The sequence below is a fragment of the Eulemur rufifrons genome, chromosome 2, assembly GCF_041146395.1.
Source record: "Eulemur rufifrons isolate Redbay chromosome 2, OSU_ERuf_1, whole genome shotgun sequence".
NCBI classification, from domain to species: domain Eukaryota; kingdom Metazoa; phylum Chordata; class Mammalia; order Primates; family Lemuridae; genus Eulemur; species Eulemur rufifrons.
In genome coordinates this window covers 112,480,456-112,501,557 of record NC_090984.1, presented here as the reverse complement: position 1 = coordinate 112,501,557, position 21,102 = coordinate 112,480,456, and the positions used below count along the sequence as shown (strand labels likewise).

The following is a 21,102-nucleotide window of genomic DNA, read 5'->3' as shown; positions in this document are numbered from 1 at the left end:
GTAGAAAAAAAAATACGATAGAGAAGATTAACCCAAGCAAAAATATGCCCTTTAAAACACTGACAAAACTCTGGTGAAAATGATGAGGAAGAAAAGAATGAAGGCACAAATAAATATTATAAATTAAAAAAAGGAAATAATATATATTCAGTAGAGATTAAGAGAATATTATGAACAATTCTATGCTGAAAATGTAGATAAAATGGACAACTTCCTACATAAATATAACCTACTGAAATCATTCTATAATGACTTAAAAATTGAATCAGTAGTCAAAAATCTTCTCACAAAGAAAACTCTAGGCCCAGACAATTTTAATGTTGAGCTCCACCAAATTCAAGGAACAAATAATCCCAAATTTACATAAACTAGTCTAGAGTACAGAAAAGAGGAAACAATGCCCAGTTTATTTTATGAGGCTGGCATAACCAGACATAGGGAGTAGAAAAAAAGAAAATAACAGGCTAATATAAATGATAGACAGATGATAAAATCCTAAACAAAATATTAGCAACTGAATCCAGCAATGTATAAAAAAGGTAATGCATTATGACTAAGTTATGTTTATAACAGCAGTGCAAAGTTGGTCTAACATTAGAAAGTCAATTATTGTAATTAACTACATAACAGATTAAAAGAGAAAAGTTATATCATTCCAAAAGGATGCAAAAAAGCATTTGATAAAATTAACATTCATTCACGAGAAAGTTAAAAACAAAAACAAAAACAAAAACAAAAACCTCTTTACAAACTGGGAATAGAACTTCTTTAACCAGATATTAAAGGGTATCACAAAAAACCTAACCAGGGTCAGCAGAGCACACTGTGCAGGACAAATCTGGCTTTTTGTCTTTTTAAGTTAATGAATTATTAGTGGAACACAGGTATGTCCATTCATTTATGTATTGTCTATGGCTGCTTTCTAACAGTGAGCAGTTGTGACAGAAACTATATGGCCTAAAAAGCCTTTTAAAATATTAACCATCTGGCTGTCCAGGAAAAGTTTCCTGACTCTAACCTACAGTAAACAGGTTACCAAAAAGTCGGATTATACCACTAATGAAGTATCTTAGAAACATTTCCTTTTAAAAACTGAAAATACTATCTTACCTTTTTTAGGGTGTTCAAAAATGACTTGGAATTATTTTTAGAATTGGCTTGCATTGTAGTTTTAGTTAATCTGAAATCTTTTTCACATCGTGCTAATTCCTTTTTGAGTTTCTCTCTTCGTTGTTGGTCTGCATCTAAGAAAAAACAAATCTTTTAAAATATGGAACCAAATAGAAAAATTATTTTTTTGGTCTTATTAGACTAATAAATGGAATTTTTTTCTTGCTAAAAATGTTCATGCTATGATATGTAAATAAAAATCCATATACTTGTCTGTTTAAAGATAGATACTAGCAAATATTTAATTTATAGAAACTCTAAATGGATTAACTTAGTTAAAGAGCACAAAAAAGATGTGACAAACTGCCCAAGCCTAAGGGCTTAAAAAAGCAATTCCGATCAGGTATTTATAGAGATACGAAGGTTAGAAATGCTTAACTATGTTGTTTGTGACTGTGTAGTCACCAAATACATAAAGTAGAGTTTGAACAGTCCACAGACTTCTACCACAAATGAAATATTGTTAATACCATCATATGGTACTAAAATATTAAGTTTTATATGATTAAAAAACAACATTAGGCTGGGTATGGTGGCTCATGCCTGTAATCCCAGTGCTTTGGGTGGCCAAGGTGGGAGGATTGCTTGAGTCCAGGGAGTCAGAGAACAGCCTGAGCAACATAGTGAAACCTCATCTCTACCAAAAAAAAAATTACTTGGGCTTAGATGGCACTAGCTGGTAGTCCCAGCTACTGGGGAGGCTGAGGTGGGGGAGGATCGCTTGAGCCCAGGAGTTCAGGGTTACAGTAAGCTATGATCACACCACTCCACTCCAGCCTGGGCAACATACAGAGCTATACCCTGTCTCTAAAAAAAAAAAAAAAAGAAGAAGAAGAAGAAAAGAAAAAAAAGACATTTTAAAAACATTTTTAATCAGGGCAACTGACTTATTTCCCTTAACTGCTATTCATTTGAAAATACAAACAAAAAATTGGTTTCACACTTTAGTGTGCTTTAAGTCAGACACTGACTCATTATCAAAGACTTATCATTGTATAAAGACTGAAAATGGTTAAAGGAAAGCTAGCCAAATTTCAGAATTAAATAGAAGGCTATCAGTAAAATGACCTGTATTTTCATATAAAATTAAAAATCTAACAACTTTTATTGGAATCTATCCCAACCTAATAGACAAGATAATTTCCAGTTTCAAATCACCCTGATTTGAATCAGAATTTATAAAAATTTCTATAAGCTTAAAATAAAAACTAAGGTAACTTATATGTATATTTACAGTTTCAAGTATAATTATTAAGAAAGAGTATAAGCATGCTAAAGTAAATGTTTACCTGCCATTCATTCATTCATTCTTTCTTTAGAGATAGGGTCTTGCTTTTTCTCCCAAGCTGGAGTGCAGTGATGTGATCAAAGCTCACTGCAGCCCTGAACTCCTGGGCTCAAGCGATCCTCCTGTCTCAGTCTCCTGAGGAGTTGGGACTATTGACTAGTGCCACCAAGCCCATAAACGTGGGATGTCTTCTACTTAATCTGTGTCTTCTTTAAGTTCCTTCATTGATTTTATAAATTTCAGTGTATAAGTTTTTCACCTTTTGGCTTAAGTTTATTCCTAAGCATTAGTATTCTTTGTGTTGCTATTGCAAATGGTATTGCGTTCTCAATTTCCTTTTCAGACAGTTCACTGTGCATAGAAATGTCACTGGTTTTTGTATGTTGATTTTGTATCCTGCCACTATACTGAATTCATTTACTGTTAACAGTTCTTTTTTGTTGGGTGTTTAGGGTTTTCTACGTATATCCGATCTTCTGCAAACAGAGATTTTACTTCTTTCTGATTTATATGCCTTTTATTTATTTTTCTTGTCTAATTGATCTGGCTAGGACTTCTAGTGCTATGTTGAATAGAAGTGGCAAGAGTGGGAGTCCTTGCCTTATTCGAGACCTTAGAGTAAAAGCTTTCCGTTTTTCTCATTAAGTATAATGTTACCCATGGGCTTTTCATACATAGCCTTCATTGTGTTGAGGTAAGTTCCTTCAGATTTTGTTGCAAGTTTTTATCATCAATGGATGGTGAATTTTGTCAAATGGTTTTTCTGCATCTATTGAGATGACTATGTGTTTTTTTATGTTTCACTGTTAGTGTTGTGTAGATGTTATCCACTGATTGATTTGCATATTTTAAACTATCTTTGAATTGCAGGGATAAATCCCACTAAGTCATTGTTTAAGCACGTTAATATGCAGTTGAATTAGTTTGCTGGTATTTTATTGAAGATTTTTGTACCTATGTTTGTCAGGGATATTGGCCTAGAGCTGTCTTTTCTTGCGGTGTCTTTGGCTTTGGTATCAGGGTTGTGCTGGCCTCATAAAGTGAGTTTGGAAGTGTTCCTTCCCCCTTCTATTTTTGGAAGAGTTTAAGAAGGACTGGGATTAATCAGTCCTTCCTTGAATGTTTGGTAGAATTAACCTGTGAAGTCATCTAGTTCTGGGCTTTTCTTAGTTGGGAGGTATTTGATTACTGATTTAATCTCCTTATTTGTTCTTGATCTACTCAAGCTATTTCTTCTTGATTCAGGTTTTACAAGTTGTATGCTTCTAAAAATTTACCCATTTCTTCTAGGTTATCCAATTTGTTGGTATAAAATTGTTCGTAATAGTACCTGTGATCTTTTTTATTTCTGAGGCATCTGTTGTAATGTCTGCTCTTTCACTTCTGATTTTGAATCTTCTTTTATGCTTAGTCTAGCTAAGGACTTGTCAATTTTGTTTATCTTTTCAGAAAACCAACCCTATTTTTTTTCTAGTCTTTCTTCTCTAATCTTTGTTATTTCCTTTCTTCTGCTAACTTTGGGCTTACTTTATTCTTTTTTTTCTAGTTTCTTGATGTGTACAGTTAGGCTATTTGAGATCTTTTTTTTTTTTTGAATCAGGGTCTCACTCTGTCACCCAGGCTAGAGTGCAATGGCATGATCATAGCTCACTGCAGCCCTGCTCCTGGCCTCAAGTGATCCTCCCACTTCAGCCTCCTGAGTAGCTGGGACTACAGAAGCAAGCCACCATGCCTGGTTGATCTTGTTTTTTAATGCAACTGTTTACCACAATAAACCTCTTTCCTAGTATTGATTTTGCTGCATTCTGTAAGTTGTGGTATGCAATGTTGTTTTCATTTATCTCAAGATATTTGTAAAAATTCCATTTTGATTTCCTCTTTGACTCAATGGTTTGCTTATGTGTTTAGTTTCCATGTATTTATGAATTTCCTATTTTCTTACTGTTATTAATTTCTAATTTTATTCCATTTTGATTGAAAAAGATACTCAGAATGATTTCAATTTTTTCAAATACATTAAGACTAGTTTTGTGGCCTAACGTGTTCTATCCCGAAAAATGTTCCTGGCCGGGCGCGGTGGCTCACGCCTGTAATCCTAGCACTCTGGGAGGCCGAGGTGGGCGGATCGTTTGAGCTCAGGAGTTCGAGACCAGCCTGAGCAATGAGCGAGACCCCATCTCTACTAAAAATAGAAAGAAATTATATGGACAGCTAAAAATATATATAGAAAAAATTAGCCGGGCATGGTGGCGCATGCCTGTAGTCCCAGCTACTCGGGAGGCTGAGATAGGAGGATCGCTTGAGCTCAGGAGTTTGAGGTTGCTGTGAGCTAGGCTGACGCCACGGCACTCACTCTAGCCTGGGCAACAGAGTGAGACTCTGTCTCAAAAGAAAAAAAAAAAAAAAAAAAAGAAAAATGTTCCTTGTGCACTTGAATTAGAATGTGTATTCTTCTGTTGGGTGGAAAGTTCTATATATATCTTTTAAGTCCATTTGGTCTATTGTGTTGCTCAAGTCAGCTGTTTCTTTATTGATTTTCTCTCTGAATGTTCTAGTCATCATTGAAAGTGGAGTATTAAAGTCACTTGTTGTTCTATTATGTCAATTTATCTCTTCAGATCTGTCAGTATTTGCTTGATATATTTAGGTGCTCTGATGTCAGGTGTATATATAATTGTTATATATTCCTGTTGAACTAACCCTTTTATCATTATATAATGACCTTCATTATCTCTAGAGATCATTTTTGACTTAACGTCTATTTTGTCTGATACAAGCACAGCTACCCTTGATTTCTTTTGGTTACCATTTGCATGGAGTATCTTTTTCCATTCCTTCACTTTCAGTATGTATGTCTTTAAATCTAAAGTGAAATTGTTGTACACAGCATATCACTGCTTCTTTTTTTAATTCATTGAGCCACTCTATGTCTTTGGGTTGGGAAGTTTAATCTATTTACATTTAACAAAATTATTGATAACTGAGGACTTATTATTGCCATTTTGTTTCCTGTTGTTTTGCAATTATTTTGTTCCTCTCTTCGTTTTTCATATTTTTGTAGTGATTTACTTTGATTCTTTTCTCTTTTTCTTTTGTGTATTTATTAAAAGTATTTTCTTTGTGCTTACCTCAGGCTTGCTTAAAATATCTTGGAGTTGATAACTGTCTATTTTAAGTTGATAACAACTTAACTTCAATTACATACAAAACTCTGCACTTTTACTCCCTCCTCCAACACTCTGGGTTCTTATTGTCAGAGATTATTTCTTAATGGATATTGTGTATCCATTAACATTTTTGTGGTTATAGTTATTCTTTAATATTTTTTGTCTTTTAACTTTTATATTAGGGTTAAGAGTAATTTATGCATCACTACTACAGTGTTACATTATCATGTATTTGTCTACATATTTACCTTTACCAGTGAGATTTATGCTTTTGCGTTGCTGTTCAACATGGTTTTGTTTCAATCGGAAGAACTCCCTTGAGCCATTAGGATTTTAAATCCAAAAGTTTGGTTAAGAGGATTAATACATATACTCAGGCTTTTTAAAAAGGAGATAATTTTATTTTATATATTTATTTTTCAGAAAATTAATACCAGTATGAAAATTTAGCAAAACTTTCATAATTAGAGTTGACACATAATCAAAAAGAGTTATCTTATCTCATGACAATTGGTAAAACCATCTTAATTCAAATGATTCAGATATTTAAAAACTGTAAGTACTGAACCAGTTTTTATGTGCTATAAAAAAGTTACTAATATGATAAAGAAGAAAACAATATAAAACACAGAAATGAAACATGTGGAAAGGTCCTTAGAAATTATCTAGTTACCTTTCATTTCATAAAAAAGGATGGCACGAGGTGAAATGACTTGCCCATATAGTTTGTGTGCAGTGACCAACTTGGTCTTTAAAATACATACTCAAAAGTCTCTACTCTTGCCTAAGATGGCTTTCCTCCTTCTATAAAATTATTTGAATCCCAAGATTCCTTCAAAGATATGAGAGCTGACACTAGAGTTTGTTGCAAATATCCAAAGAAGGGGGCAAATACCGAGTACCAAGCACAAGGCCTGACAAAGACACTGTCTTTATTGAATGGTAACTGGTAGCTATTGTCTCACCTTAAGTCCTATCTCTTCCACTAAGAAGAGATACAAGATGAGTCAACCAATCCTGCTGTTTGTGATGGTTCCTAGATTACACCCAAGGGGCATTTCCCTTTCTATGTTCTTATCCATTCACCATTTAGCATGGACTACTCTTGGGTTGGTATTTATTTTTTAATGAAGAAATCCTCTCAATTAAACTCTTACAAATTCAATTAGTAACTTAAAATTTACAATATTTTGATTTTTATATGATATTAATAAGATAATGTCAGACTGTGATATCTATGTTCTTTGGCTATTTTTAAAGTATATGTTTCTTTTTTGGCAAGGCCCTTCTCTTCAAGATACCTATATATTTCTTAACTTGAACTCAAACAAAGGTTTCAAATGGTATTCTTCAGAAATTTTTAAATAAGGATTTCAAATTTTTGGTCTTGTTATTTCCTTAGTAAAGATTTATAAAAATGGAAATACTTTTCCAAAGGGTAGATATATCTGGATTCTACATATTATATGTCAATGTGGCTTTTCAAATACATATGGCTACCATGTTTATCAGTTAAGCTATCAGGATATAAAACATAGACAATATTTATCTGGAGAAAAGTGTCAATTATGGTATTGTAAATGAATCATCCAGTAATCTTAACAAGCCATAGGCAGTGAGAATCACAGACTTCTAGAACTTAAGCCATGGCAAATCTTTTAGTACTTTCCAGATATTTATATATAGGAGAAATGAAATCAAGAGAAGTTAAATAATTTATCCAAAGTCACAAAGCAATATAATGGCAAAGCCTGGCCTCAGTTCTAAATTCCTAAGTGTAGAATACAAGCTTCTTTTATTTATGGATAATTTTTAAAAGTTGGTGGTTCATCAAAAAATTAAAAATAGAATTACTATGTGATTCAGCAATTCCATTTCTACGTATATACCCCAAATATTTAAAGCAGAGTCTTGAAGAGATATTGTATATTCATGTCTATAGCAGCATTATTCACAATAGCCAAAAGGTGGGTGCAACCCAAGTATCCATCAACTGATGAATCCATAAACAAAATGTAGTATATACACGCACAAAGGAATATTATTCAGTCTTAAAAAAAAAAGGAGATTCTGACATGTTACAACATAGATGAACCTTGAGGACATTATGCTAAGGGAAATAAGCCAGTCACAAATGAACAAATACTGTATGATTCCACTTATGTAAGGTACCTAAAATAGTCAAATTCATAGAGATAGAAAATAGAATGGTGGTTTCCAGAGCCTGGAGGAGGGAGTTATTACATAATGGGTATGAGAATTTGAGTTTTTGCAAGATAAGAGAGTTCCAGAGATAGACAGTTTTGTACCACAATATAAATGTACTTAATGTCATTGAACTGAACACTTAAAAATGGTTAAGACGGTAAATTTTATGTTATGTGTATTTTACCCTAGTACTTTAAAAAGGGCAGCTATGTCAAAAAGTTACTTACATTTGATGCTGGCACTCATGCTTATTGGAACTGAGCAGTCTATAGCAGCTGAAAGAGAAAAATTAGTTATTTAATAATATTAATATTTATAAATGATGATAAATATCAAATGTGAAAATCACAAAAAGTTCCAGAACTTGCAGTTCCTTGTTTTGATTTCTATCATACTACTAAAGATGAAAAGTACAATATCCTTGATAAAAAATACACTGGTTGGGATTAATAGCTCGTTAGATACTGCAGAAGAAAATATTAGTGAACTTGAAAACATAGCAATTCAAAATGAAACAGACTTAACATACTTGTGATTGTGGTCCTAAAACAAGCCTGGGGGACAAAAAAGAGCAAAATGGAGGACTTACTACCTGATTTCAAGACTTACTGTAATGCTACAGTAATTAAGGTAGAGTAGTATGGACATAAAAATAGACATAGAGATCAACAGAACAAAAGAGTTAAGTCCAGAAATAGATGCACAGATATGGTCAACTGATTTTCAAAAAGTGCCAAGGCAATTAAATAGAGGAAAGGATTACTGCTTCAACAAATGGTACTAGAAAATTTGGATATAAATAGACAAACGCCCCCCCAAACTCTTATATCATATCATATACAAAAACTAACTCAAAATGGATCACAAACTTAAACGTATGAGCTAAAACTATAAAACTTCTAGAAAAAAACACATTAAGAAAATTTTAGTGATCTAAAATTAGGAAAAGATTCCTTAAATAGGACATTTAAAAAACTATAAAAAAAAGAAAAACTAAACTTGATTTCACATGATTTTTACATGCCACAAAATATTATTTTCCCTTTTGATTTTTTCAATCATTAAAAATATAAACATCATAAATATGAACTAAAACTTAAAAACTTTAGCTCTTCAAATGAAAAAATAATAAAAATTTTAAAATACATTAGTAAAAAACTGGTGAAATTCAAATAAGATCTACAGCTAATAGTATTGTATCAATATTAATGTCCTGGTTTTGATTATTATACTATGGTTTTTAAGATTTTAACATTAGGGGAAGCTGGGTAAAGGGTATATGGTAACTCTCTTTACTGTTTTTCAACTTTTCTGTAAGTCTAAAAATTATTTCAGAATAAAAATTTTAAAAAGAAAATCAAAAGACCAATCACAGACTGCGAAAATATATTTGCAAAACGTATATCTGATATAGAATTTGCATTTAATATGCAAAGAAACTGTCATAACTTAATACTAAGGAGACAAACAACCTGTTTTAAAAAATAGGCAAAAGATTTGAACAGGCATTTTACTAAAGAAGATATACAGATGGCAAATAAGAAAAGTTGCTCAACATCATTAGGCATCAGGGAAATGCAAACTAAAATTATGAAGAGATACTGCTACATATCCACTAGAATGGCTAAAAAAGACTGAATACCAAGCATTGGTGAGAATGTGAAGTAAGAGAAATGCAAAATGGTATAGTACTCTGGAAAACAGTTTGGCAGTTTCTTATAAAGTTAAACATACACTTAACATATTGCGAAGTTCCACTCCTAGCAAATAAATTTACCCAAATGAAATGGAAACACGTGTTCAAAGACTGTATGTGAATGTTTATAGCAGCTTTACTCCTAATAGCCAAAACTGAGTCAAAATAATCCAAATGTCCACCAACTGGTGAATTGATAAACAAATTGTGGTAGATTTGTTAAATGGAATACTCTTTAATGAGTTAAAAAAAGAAATACTGATAAACATAACAATATGGATTAGCTTCAAAAGTGTTATGTTAATTGAAAGAAGCCACACCCAAAAGGATATATATTTTATGATTCTATTTACACGAAATTACAGAAGAGGCAAAACTATAGTGACAGAGCGCAAATCAGTGGTTGCCGGGGATTTGGGGAGAGAGGACTGATTGCAAGGAGCTAGGGGGAACTTTATGGGTGATGGAAACGTTCTGTATCAGGCGTCAGCAAACCTCTTCTATAAAAGGACAAATAGTAAATGCTTCAGGCTTTGCAGGGTGAGAGAGTCTGTCACAACTAGTTAACTCTGCACTTCAATGCAAAAGCTGTGTTTTAGTGGAAAAAAGCTGCGTTTTAGTGGAAAAGACTGAACATTATTGTGTTTGTTTATGGACAGTTTAATTTGAACTTCACGATTTTCACATGTCACAAAATATTGTTCTTTTGATTTTTTGCTACCATTTGAAAATATAAACACCATTCTTAGTTTATGAGCTATACAAAAACCGGTAGCAGGAGAGTTTGGCCTGCAAGATGTAGTTAGCTGACCCATGTTGTATAGCATGAGGGTGGCAGTGGTTATACCAATGTATCCGTTTTTCAAAATATTTAACTGTACACTTATAATTAATGGATTTTACTATATGTGAGTTATAACTCAATAAATCTGACAAAAAATAAGTAGAAAAATAGTAGCTAGCATCTTTGTTAAACCTCCTTAGAACTGAAAACAAAAAAACAGATTATAAACTTTATTATATTAAGAACAGTATCAATAAAATATGGATAACACAGATGAAATAACACACACATTATATAGATTTCAAATATAGTTAACAAAAATGGCATTTCTGTGTATATAGAATCAAGAGTTGCTGTCTCACTATAACAAACACAAATCCTTTTATATATAATGTATTCATTTTTGTTATAGATTTATGCTAATGAGATGTGAAGTTGGAGGTTTAAATTGGCACAGAAAGTTCACATTTGCACATTTTTACCTTTGGCTGAAAGGATTTTATTATAGTGAACAGCCATGTGATTCTTGACCAGCTGGAGAGTGCTTAGTCTGAGAGAAGAGGAGTCAGTGCAAAAAGCTAAAAATTAAAACATATTTAATCATTATATATTTAAAATATAAAAATCATCACGAGATAAACAAGCTCCTGATTATTAAGCTCATTCTCATAAAATGTTCTGAAATTGAACCACAGAGATACTGACATTATGACATTGTAATGCTGGATATGTCCTAGCCTTAATCTTGCACTGATAATTGCTAATGAGCTATTGACCACATGAGTTCAAACCTTTCCAAGAGTAAGTTCTACAAGCCTGAGAGTTTGGGGAAGAGATTCTAGAATATCATCTATTATTACATTTACAAAACTATTTCTTTTTGATAGCTCTCAACCTTGTAATCAAGAATGTTTAGCCACTTGTTTAATTATAAAATAATGTTACCATTGTTAATATAAACAACTCCCATGGAGTTTGGGAGATTAAATGAATCCCAACCCCTAAAACCCTATATACAAAGATTCTATTTTGAGAGGCAAATTTCTAACTTAAACCTGAAAACAAGATTTACAGATCAGTTTACTACATTCTTTTTGAAATACTAGGACTATCTTAAGTATAATCACATAGAAATTCCATGACAATAAACTCATACAAATTGTATAAAAGAAATCTTAGAAATATTTAAGCACTTATATGCTAGTATAAAATGCAAATGTAAGCAAAACTTTTAAAAACTGTTTTTGAGAAGTAATACGTGCATCTGGTTAAAAAAATACAACAGCTAAAATAGCATATTGAGATTAAAAAATAAGCAACTTTCTACCCTGACCCTTAGTCTCCCCTCCCAGAAATGTTACTTTTTTATTCATCCTTCCAGGGAAACTCTATGCATAATATAAGCATATACTATAATTATGAGCTTGATATTTCTACTAATAATATTTACTGAATGGGTACCATTTGCCATGCATTGTTCTAACTAAGCTCTTTACATGTATAAACGTATCTAGTCATTATTACCATCATTTAATAGAGTGGAAACTGAGGCACAAAGATATGAGTTAGGTCTTCAAGGTCACATTGCTAATAAAGGATGCAGTTTGGATGTCAACCAAGGTAGTCTCATATTTACAACCACTATACCTATACCATCTCTATACATGTTTGTTTTTAAAAAAAAGTTAGCAAACTTTACATATTGTTCTTCTTCCTGCTTTTCTATGTATGCATATTTTAAATCTAGTTTCAAATCTTTATTTAAAAATTATTTTTCAAAGTTTATGATTCTGTGTGTGTATATATATATATACACACACATACATACATACACATTATGTGTGTATCACATTCTAATACAAAGAAATAAGATAACAGAAAATGTGATCCTTCTTTGACATCTGGAGGTAACAGTATCAGATTTTTCATGCAAATAAGGAAAAAAAGGTATTTGATTATTTTGCCTAAAAACCCTGACTCATACTTTTAACCTATACTTATAAAAATTTATTTTTAAACCTATATTAAAATTTTACCTTGAAGGCTTTAAAATATAAAAACATAACAGGACCTAGAAATCCAGTTGGATAAAGAAGCCCATAAGTGTTTGCTCCTGATGTAAAACGCATTACTCAGGTGCACTTTGCCTCTGCACAGCTTTTCCTTTTCAGCACTTGTGTCTTTAACACCTGCCAATCACTATTTTAACAAGGCAGACGTGCCTTAAACCAGGGAAATCTCCCGGCAAAAGCAGAGCTGGGCTGCAGTGGTAGCAGGGACTAGGAGGCAGCCAAGTCCACGTCCAGTGCACAGTAATAGATTGAAATCACACACTCCAAAATTCTCTAATCTTGAGACTTCCTATAATATTTATTAATAACTATAATAATATGAAGTTTAAGTATCCGTTAAATGAAGTAGTTTTTTTTTATCATGTCATACAATCTGCAAGTAAAGTAAACAATCTTTTAACAAGGCTACCATTTTAAGTACCTCACTTACCATTACTTTTGGTGCTCAAGTGTCCTTTAAATAGGCAGGGTGGACCATATCTGGGAAGGACAGAGGTTGCTCTGACTTTTAACAAAAAAAAAACCCAAAAACATGAATCAGGATAAATGAAACACAACTTTCACAGTACAATAGTATTGAATATTTTAAAAATAGATTTATCTTTAACTACCAGAGTCATCTAAATTTTATTCAATCATATTACTAACCAGCAATGATATATCAAAAATTCTGTAGCCATAGATAAAATTTTCTCTTTTAAGAAAATAAGTTATTTTCAATTGTACCTTGAGACTTTTATGTATTTGTTTATCTTTTTAGAGACAGAGTCTTGCTCTGTCCACCCAGGCTGAAACACAGTGGTACGGTCATAGCTCACCGTAACCTCAAACTCCTGGCTCAAGAGATCCTCCTGCCTTGGCCTCCCAAGTAGCTGGGACTACAGGCACATGCACACCATACCCAGCTAATTATTTTATTCTTTTTTTATAGAGATAGGGTCTCACTGTGGTGCCCAGGCTGGTCTGAAACCCTGGCCTCAAGGGATCCTCCTGCCTTGGCTTCCCAAAGTGCTGGGATTACAGGCATGAGCCACTGCACCAGGTGGAGACTTTAGTTTCATTGGGTAAAATGCTAAATACATCAATTATACCATTTGATATACATTGACTTTATTCTGTATACCACTGACCTACTAGATTTTTAATTATTTTGAAATATAATATAGCTGAGAGTTTGAGTTAATACTTTACATATTATTTCAGTTAATCACAGGCTAGTCTATCCTTAAAAATAATTTTAAGACAGTAATCTTCTCACAAATTGAGTAAATTATAAGTTATATCATATTACTATTAAATATGTATAAAATAAATATATATTAGGTTATTTAGTATGGAATGTCTGATTTCCTTAAGTACTAAGTTTGACAGTTGATATCTATGACATTTCACTTTGACACTTCTTGTTTTTATTTTTTATTGTAAAGGTACATCCTCATTCTTTCAAATGCATGTTTTGGCTTGTGATTATCTTTCAATTTTTTTTAGGGCAATTTTTGTGAGACCATGGATAAGTCAAAAATTTGTGTTACTTCTGAATATGAGTTTTGTCGTGGAACCAACACAGCGTAGACAGCTTGAAATATCAATGAAGTGTTTGGGAAGTATGTCGCTAATAAACTCACAGTACATCAATGGCTTGAGAAGTTCCATTCTGGTGATTTCAATCTTGAAAACGAGCCAGGTGGGTGACCTGAGACCAAGGTGGATAATTATGAGCTGAAAGCTGTAGTGGAAGCAAATCCATCTCAACCTATACATGAGTTAGCAACAAGGTTTTACATTATTATTCCAATAATTTTGGACCATTTGAAACAAATGGGCAAGGTAAAGAAGCTAGATAGATGGGTACCACATGAATTAAACAAGTATCAGAAGAGAAATTGTCTCAAAGCTTGCCTTTCTTTGCTGTCATGACACGAAGGTGAACCATTTCCACATCGTATTATTACATCTGATGAAAAATGGATTCTTTCTGACAACTGCAAGCATTGGCACAATGGTTGGATAAAGATTAAGTGCCAAAACATAGTCCAAAACCAAATATTCATCAAAAATAGCTAATGGTGTGTGTTTGGTGGTGCAGCACTGGTATTATCTACTACAGCTTCATGAAAGCTGGTCACTCGGTTAGAGCAAATGTCTACTGCAACCAATTGGATGAAATGATGAGGATGCTTGTGATTAAGCAGCCAAGACTGGTCAACAGAGACAGGCCAATCCTCTTGCAAGACCACATGTCGCAAAAACAACACTGCTCCAATTACAGAAACTGGACTTGGAAACTCTCTGTCATCCACCTATTCACCAGACCTTGCACCAACTGACTACCACTTCTTCCAGGCTTTGGACCACTTCTTGCAAGGAAAAATATTCAGTTCTCAACAAGCTGTGGAAAATGCCTTTCACGATTTCATTGCCACTCACAATCCAGGCTTCTTCGCTGCTGGCATAAGCAAACTACTGTTAAGATGGCAAAACTGTGTCAATAGTTTAGGCACATACTTTGAATAATTGTACTGCTTCTTGTTTGAGATATAATAAACTAGGCTTTTAATCTGAAATCAGACATTTCATATTTAGTGACCTAATATATAAAATCAGAATTTGGTGACTAAAAGATTTATCTAGTCTAACCCACTTACCCCTTGGCTTCGATCCTATCTAAACATCTAATGTTTAAAAACAATTGTAGCAATGGAAAAGGCAGAGTCCCCTAAAGGTAGAGTCTGATCTTTCAGATTATGTGGGCTGTTGGAAAATTAGATATAGACCTCATCACAAAATAATTTCTCTCCCAAAATGTGACTGTGTTTTTAGTAATAATCTCCAAAATAGGAACACTGAGTTACAGAATTAAATGTAATTTAATAGGCAAATATGAATACTATATCCCCAAGATGGAGATGTTTTAACAGGGTGAAATGGCTCGTTTGCTATCAGGTAGACTATAAAGCTATAAAGGTGTGGTGAGAACACATACAAAGTCTAGTAAAAATATGGATGACTAAAAATAGAAAAAGAGGTATTGAGTTAGGAGAACTAAAATCTAGGACCAGAGAACAAAACTTGCTAGAAAAGACTAAAACAGAAAAATAATTTGTGATCAGAATGTCCAAGAAGCTCCTTCTACATAACAGGTAAGAGAGCAGGAAGGAAAAACACTAACTTATTTAAGACAATACAAGCCATAGTGATACTTTTTGACTGGGGGATAAAGACAGTCATGAAATTAGCATAGTTTCTATCAGGAAGGAAAGAAGCGTGAGACCTAAACATTAGAAAAGAGGCCGGCTGGCCAGGTGGCTCACACTTGTTATCCTAACACTTCGGGAGGTCGAGGCGGGAGGATAGCTCGAGGTCAGGAGTTCAAGACCAGCCTGAGCAAGAGCGAGACCCCTGTCTCTACTAAAAAAAATGGAAAGAAATTAGCTGGACAACTAAAAATATATAGAAAAAATTAGCTGGGCATGGTGGTGCATGCCTGTAGTCCCAGCTACTCCGGAGGCTGAGGCAGAAGGATTGCTCAAGCCCAGGAGTTTGAGGTTGCTGTGAGCTAGGCTGACGCCACAACACTCTCCAAATATAAATAAATAAAATAAATAAATAAAAATAAATAAGTCTCCAAAAATAAATAAATAAAAAACATTAGAAAAGATACAGACTCTCAAGAAAACCTTATTTTTCCAGACAGAAAACTTTTTGCTTGTCTAGAATTCACATGTCTCTTCATCTGGAAATAGCACTTCAACTTTCCTTTGGGAAACTTGGCCTCTTCTACTCTTAGCCCAGGTGGTTCAAACAGAGCTGATCCCACTGTCAGTGTTGGGCATATGACACAAATCTGGCCAGCTGTACTGACTACATTGACAATGAATATGTGACCCAAGCCAGCCATGAGATACACTCTTAGGATCCTATTAGGAAAGATACTATCATTTTACTGAGCTTGCTAAACCCAGTGTAGGATCTCAGCAATCCTGGTATTGCTGGTGGCCATCTTACACCATTATAAGGGGAAACTCTCTGAGAAAGCAGCCTACACAAAGTGGAACCAAGATAGAGAGTCCTGGTAACATTGTTTGAAGCTCTACCAACTCTAGACTTTTCTTCACAAGAGCCAAAAAAAAAATCCCATTTTAGCTTAAACCACTATGAGTTGGATTTCTTCATTTGTAATTAAAATGCTAATTTTTGAGTACTAATGGTGCCAGGCACTATTCTAAGCACTTTGTAGATATAAATTAATACTTAAAATAATACTATGAGATAAGTAATATCATTCTTCCCACTTGATAAACGAGGGTAACTGAAGCACAAAGAGATTAAATTTATAATTTGCCCAAGATTACACACTACAATGTGACAGATTTGAGATCTGAATCCAGGTAGTTTGGTTCCTGAGTCTTAACTATTACACTATCTTGGCCAATATAATTGCTCAGTACTTGAACCACACTTGAAACTACTATATCATATAAAAAGAGAAGAAGATATCTCAGCTGTATGTAGTTTATTCCCTCAAAATTCTATTCTAATGTATGTGTGTTTTTCACTTTAAATTACAGAAAAAGGAAAAACAGGTATATTCAGAGAAGTTTGAGAGAACGAAGTCAGAGAGAATGAAAGACAGGCTAGAACTTAGTGATACTGCCTTGCATAGAACAATCTCTTCTCCCTCCCCAAACCTGTGGATGGTTGTGTGAACAGCGTGTTTAATATTTGCCCCTAGGTACCAATCCAGCTTCTCTTTAGCATAAGATAGAGATAGAACTTAGATACACCCTATCTGTGCTCCCTTGTCTATTTACCTTCAAATGTACACCAAGGCATACACACATTAGTTTCTAACATTCCTACAGACAAATGTCATATTGAAGCTGACAGAATTGAAGGGAGAAATAGATAATTTAATTCATCTCTGCCCTTTCAAGGGCAGTTTCTGGTTCCTGCTTTGTTTCCTGTATACAGGTGACACTTCCCTGTTTCTTTGTGTGTCTCATGATTTTTTTGCTGAAAACTAAACATTTTAGGTAATATAACAATTCTAGATATAGAATGCTCTCTTGAGATTGTTTTCATTGTTGTTTACTTATTTAATGACTTGGCAAAATTATTTAATGCAGTCTATTTCCTGAGGAATGTGAAGGCTCTGATGTCACTCCTCAGCAGTGAAGCTTTGGGCCTGAGCACAGTCACACCTTCTCCAATGAGGTCTGAACCCAAGTCTTTGGAAGGAAGTTTCCCTTTCAAATTGTCCTTCCTACTCTCTCTCAGCTGTAGAGTATCATATAGGGTTTTCTTATAGCTCATAGTTACTCTTCTATGATAGTTTAACAATTCTTTGAACTTGTCTTGTATACATCACTGTATGGTTTCTATCTCCTGGTTGGACCCAGAATGAATGCTCCACTGAGTCAAGGAAAAGTAGCCTCAAACCAAATGCAAGGAAAAAGAACACCATTCTCTAACTATTAGGACTAAAATCCTGTCCAAGTGATTGAAGGTTTAGTAAGGTAGTGAAATTCATCAGTATATATGAGAACAGCCCAGTTTCCCACAAAATTTGATTTTACTGCAATAGCCAGAAGGAAGTCCATTGAGGAAAGAAAGGTAAAGTTGTTTCTTGTGGCAGAGTTTTCCAGGAATACAGAGGTTTGGGAACCTGAGTGCCATTGATAAGTGTCCCTACAGGACCAACAAATGAAAAAAAATTATTTTTCAAGCTACTTTCAGTTATTTATACTAATAGGTTGTCTTCTCTCCTCTTCTCCCCAAAGGTCATTGATAATAGAGTGGATGTCTGTTTGACAGTCTCAATCTTTTCTTCTCCTTCCCCCATGAGAAATTGGAAACACCTTTTAGATTATCTAGTCCAAGCCTCCATTTTACAAATTACTAAAACCCAGGGAGATAAAGGGACTTGCTGAAGATTACCTAGTTAGTTAATAGCAAACAAAGATTACAAACAAGCCGGTATTTTTCAGGCTGGTGCTCTTTCTACTATACCACCATTCAGAAGGTTTGCCTTACAAAAGAATGTCTAAAAAGTGCTTACAGTAAGAAAATGACAAAAGATAATTTTTTCCTTATTTGTTTTAATATTTTATGCTCTGAAAAAACCAAAAGTAACCTCCTAATGAAATCTAAGAAATTTACTTTCAATTAAAATTATTTTAGCTTTGGCTAAAATTTATGGTTTCTTATTAACAATTTATGGCATATGAGAACTAACCTCCCAAATATTTGTTGACTATTACATTTATTTAAAAATTTTAAGTTGATAATATAATATCCTAAAAGTGAAGCTAATTAATTAAGTTATAAAAATATAAAACTTTTTACGTTTGTCATGAACCTAATTTTAAAAATAACTCAATAAACAAATGCTAACAACTAAGTCTATGCTTTAAATTTTACAAATATCCTTTCTCTATGCCCTTCTCCCTCATGAGATACTAAATAAATAAACTGACTTTGGGTTTTACCTTCTTCACCTGGATTCAAAGCCTGTTCTGCTGCTGTGTCCTTCACAAGTTATTTATGATCTTTTAATTTACTGTGAAATGATAATACCCATCTAACAAGATATTTTTGTACATTAAATGAGATAATTTGGAAATAGTTCCTGGTACAAAGCAAGGGCTTAATGTTAGTTTATGTGTAAAATTTCTAAGAACATAAAAGCGTTTTAGTTTGCTTTTCTAAAACTTAGGTTGGTAAAGTGTCAGAACATAACAGTTTACTGATCAATGGATAGTTTTCTCCTACATTGAGAACAGCACTTATTTTGATCAATGATTACACAATAAAGATACATTCCTATTCAAAGCAAGACTTACTTCAAGGAATCATCTAGCAGCTTGATTTAAAGATACTCTTTTAAACAGATAAGAACACTGAATTCGGAGGGGGCGTCTAAAGATTGTCTTATTTGGCTTGAGAAAAGAATGATATTAATACTTGCTCAGAAAGTATGAAAATAACAAACTACTTGGATTGGGCTGATTTGTACAGATTTAAGATTATACGGCCCCACCATGATGTCCACCTGACTCAATATTCAATCAAGAACAGGTGTATACAGTGATTATGGATTAGTCCTTTGCTGCTAAAACTAGTCTGCCGTCAACACCACGACACCAACTGGAAACTAACCAGAAATGCAAAATCTCAGCCACCCCCCCCACCCCCTAACAAACCTATTGAATCATAATCCGCATCTTAATCTGATTCCAAGGGGATTCCCACTCACATTAAAGTTACAGAAGCCCTGGGTTAGTGAGTAGTTTTAGAGGGAGTTAGCTACTAGATGGGGGATTTCCTATTTACTGAGTACTTACAATGTGCCTGCTACGTATTATCTGCATTTAATCCTCAAGAACTCTATGGCATGGGTATTTGACCCCCACTTTCAAGAGATGAGGAAACTGAAGGTCGTCTCTATGGAGAGCAGCGGGGTTTGACTTTGGGCCAAAAGAAGTCTGACTCCAAAGACTAGAGCTACCGGGACAATAAAGGCTGCACGACCCCGAAGTGCAGGAGTCTGGGCCTCCCGGTGTCGGAGAGACAAATTCAGGGCAAGGAAGCGGGCCTGCCAGCCTGGAAAGCTTTTCCTGTGCGCGGGCCTTGGGCAGCTCGGGGCAACAATTGGGGTAATTACTAGCGACGAAGCAGGGGCCCTGGAGCGCCCCGGGCGCGGCCTCGACCCAGGCAGCCCGGACCCGAGGCCGGGAGCGCAAGCCACCGCGAGAGCTGCCCTTTACCTCTCCGGCTGCCATCCATGCTTAGTCTTCCTGCAGCCGCCGTGGAGACACACTGGGTCCCCTTGGGTCCTTCCCCTGGCCGGGCCCAGCCCCTGCAGTGGCGGATTGGCGAGGAGCAGGCGGTGGGCGGCAGCGGCCGTGAGACCGTCGCCAGGCCGGTTGCTACGTGCCTGTCTCACGGCGCCGGGATTGTGACGTCACGGCGCAGGGGACGTGCGCTCCCGCAGCCCCGCCCCCGGGGTACTCCAGGCGAGAGGAGAGTGGTTGCGGATGGAAGGCTCGGGTGGGGAAAATGTTCCGAGAGTCAGTGTGTTGCCCTGGGATCCTGCCAGTCGTTCACAGAGCGGCCTCCAGTGAGGAGTCCCGCCACCAGCACCTGGCAGGCTTTGTTCGTGCGGGAAGAGCGGGGAGAGGAGGTGGTCTCTTCTGGCATCCACATCCCCTGCGTCCCGGAAAAAGTCAAACGCAAATGTTAGTTGAGGTCAGGGTAACATTTAACCAGTTCCAAATAATTAGATTTCAAAGCAGTCCGTGAACTTTTGGGTTAGTGAAAATCCTGGGGATGAAAAACATCTACATGTTTACATCTTAATTCTTAACCTTAATAATCAGTTTTCCTTTCTGCTTATCCTCACTGAGCTTCTCCCCGCCTGTCCCCGCCTCCCCCTTTTATCTTAAGGCGCCAATCCGTTTTCCTTTATCCTGGAAGAGAGGTGCAACGTGAATAAGGGGTTGATTTATTCGTTGCTTTCTACAATGTGTTTACTTTTGAAACAGTTACCTTTGAACCCCTGGAATTAAGATCAGAATAGGTCAGGGAGCATTCTGTCATGTGGGGCTTCAAAACATGAACTCTATGGACATTTTGGGCTGGTTGTGTAATTCTTTGTTGTGTGTGTGGCGCTGTCCCTATGCATTGTAGGATGTTTAACAGCCTCTTCTTCCTAGAAG

At 35.0% G+C, this 21,102-nt stretch overlaps 1 protein-coding gene across 2 annotated transcripts in view; it reads right to left on the bottom strand.

Moving 5' to 3' along the window:
• Positions 1-20,294, bottom strand: part of SPATA7 (spermatogenesis associated 7) — a 34,008-nt gene extending 13,714 nt beyond the window's left edge. Inside the window, exons 1-5 of one of the 2 annotated variants that reach the window (XM_069465198.1) lie at positions 20,152-20,294; positions 12,816-12,890; positions 10,796-10,891; positions 8,061-8,108; positions 1,111-1,244 (exon numbers count right to left, since the gene is read on the bottom strand). In XM_069465198.1, coding sequence (XP_069321299.1) covers positions 1,111-1,244; positions 8,061-8,108; positions 10,796-10,891; positions 12,816-12,890; positions 20,152-20,170 — 372 coding nt within the window. In that variant the 5' untranslated portion in view covers positions 20,171-20,294. The remainder of the gene's footprint in view (positions 1-1,110; positions 1,245-8,060; positions 8,109-10,795; positions 10,892-12,815; positions 12,891-20,151) is intronic. The other variant, XM_069465199.1, reaches the window with a different exon arrangement.
• Between the last annotated feature and the right edge of the window lie 808 nt (positions 20,295-21,102).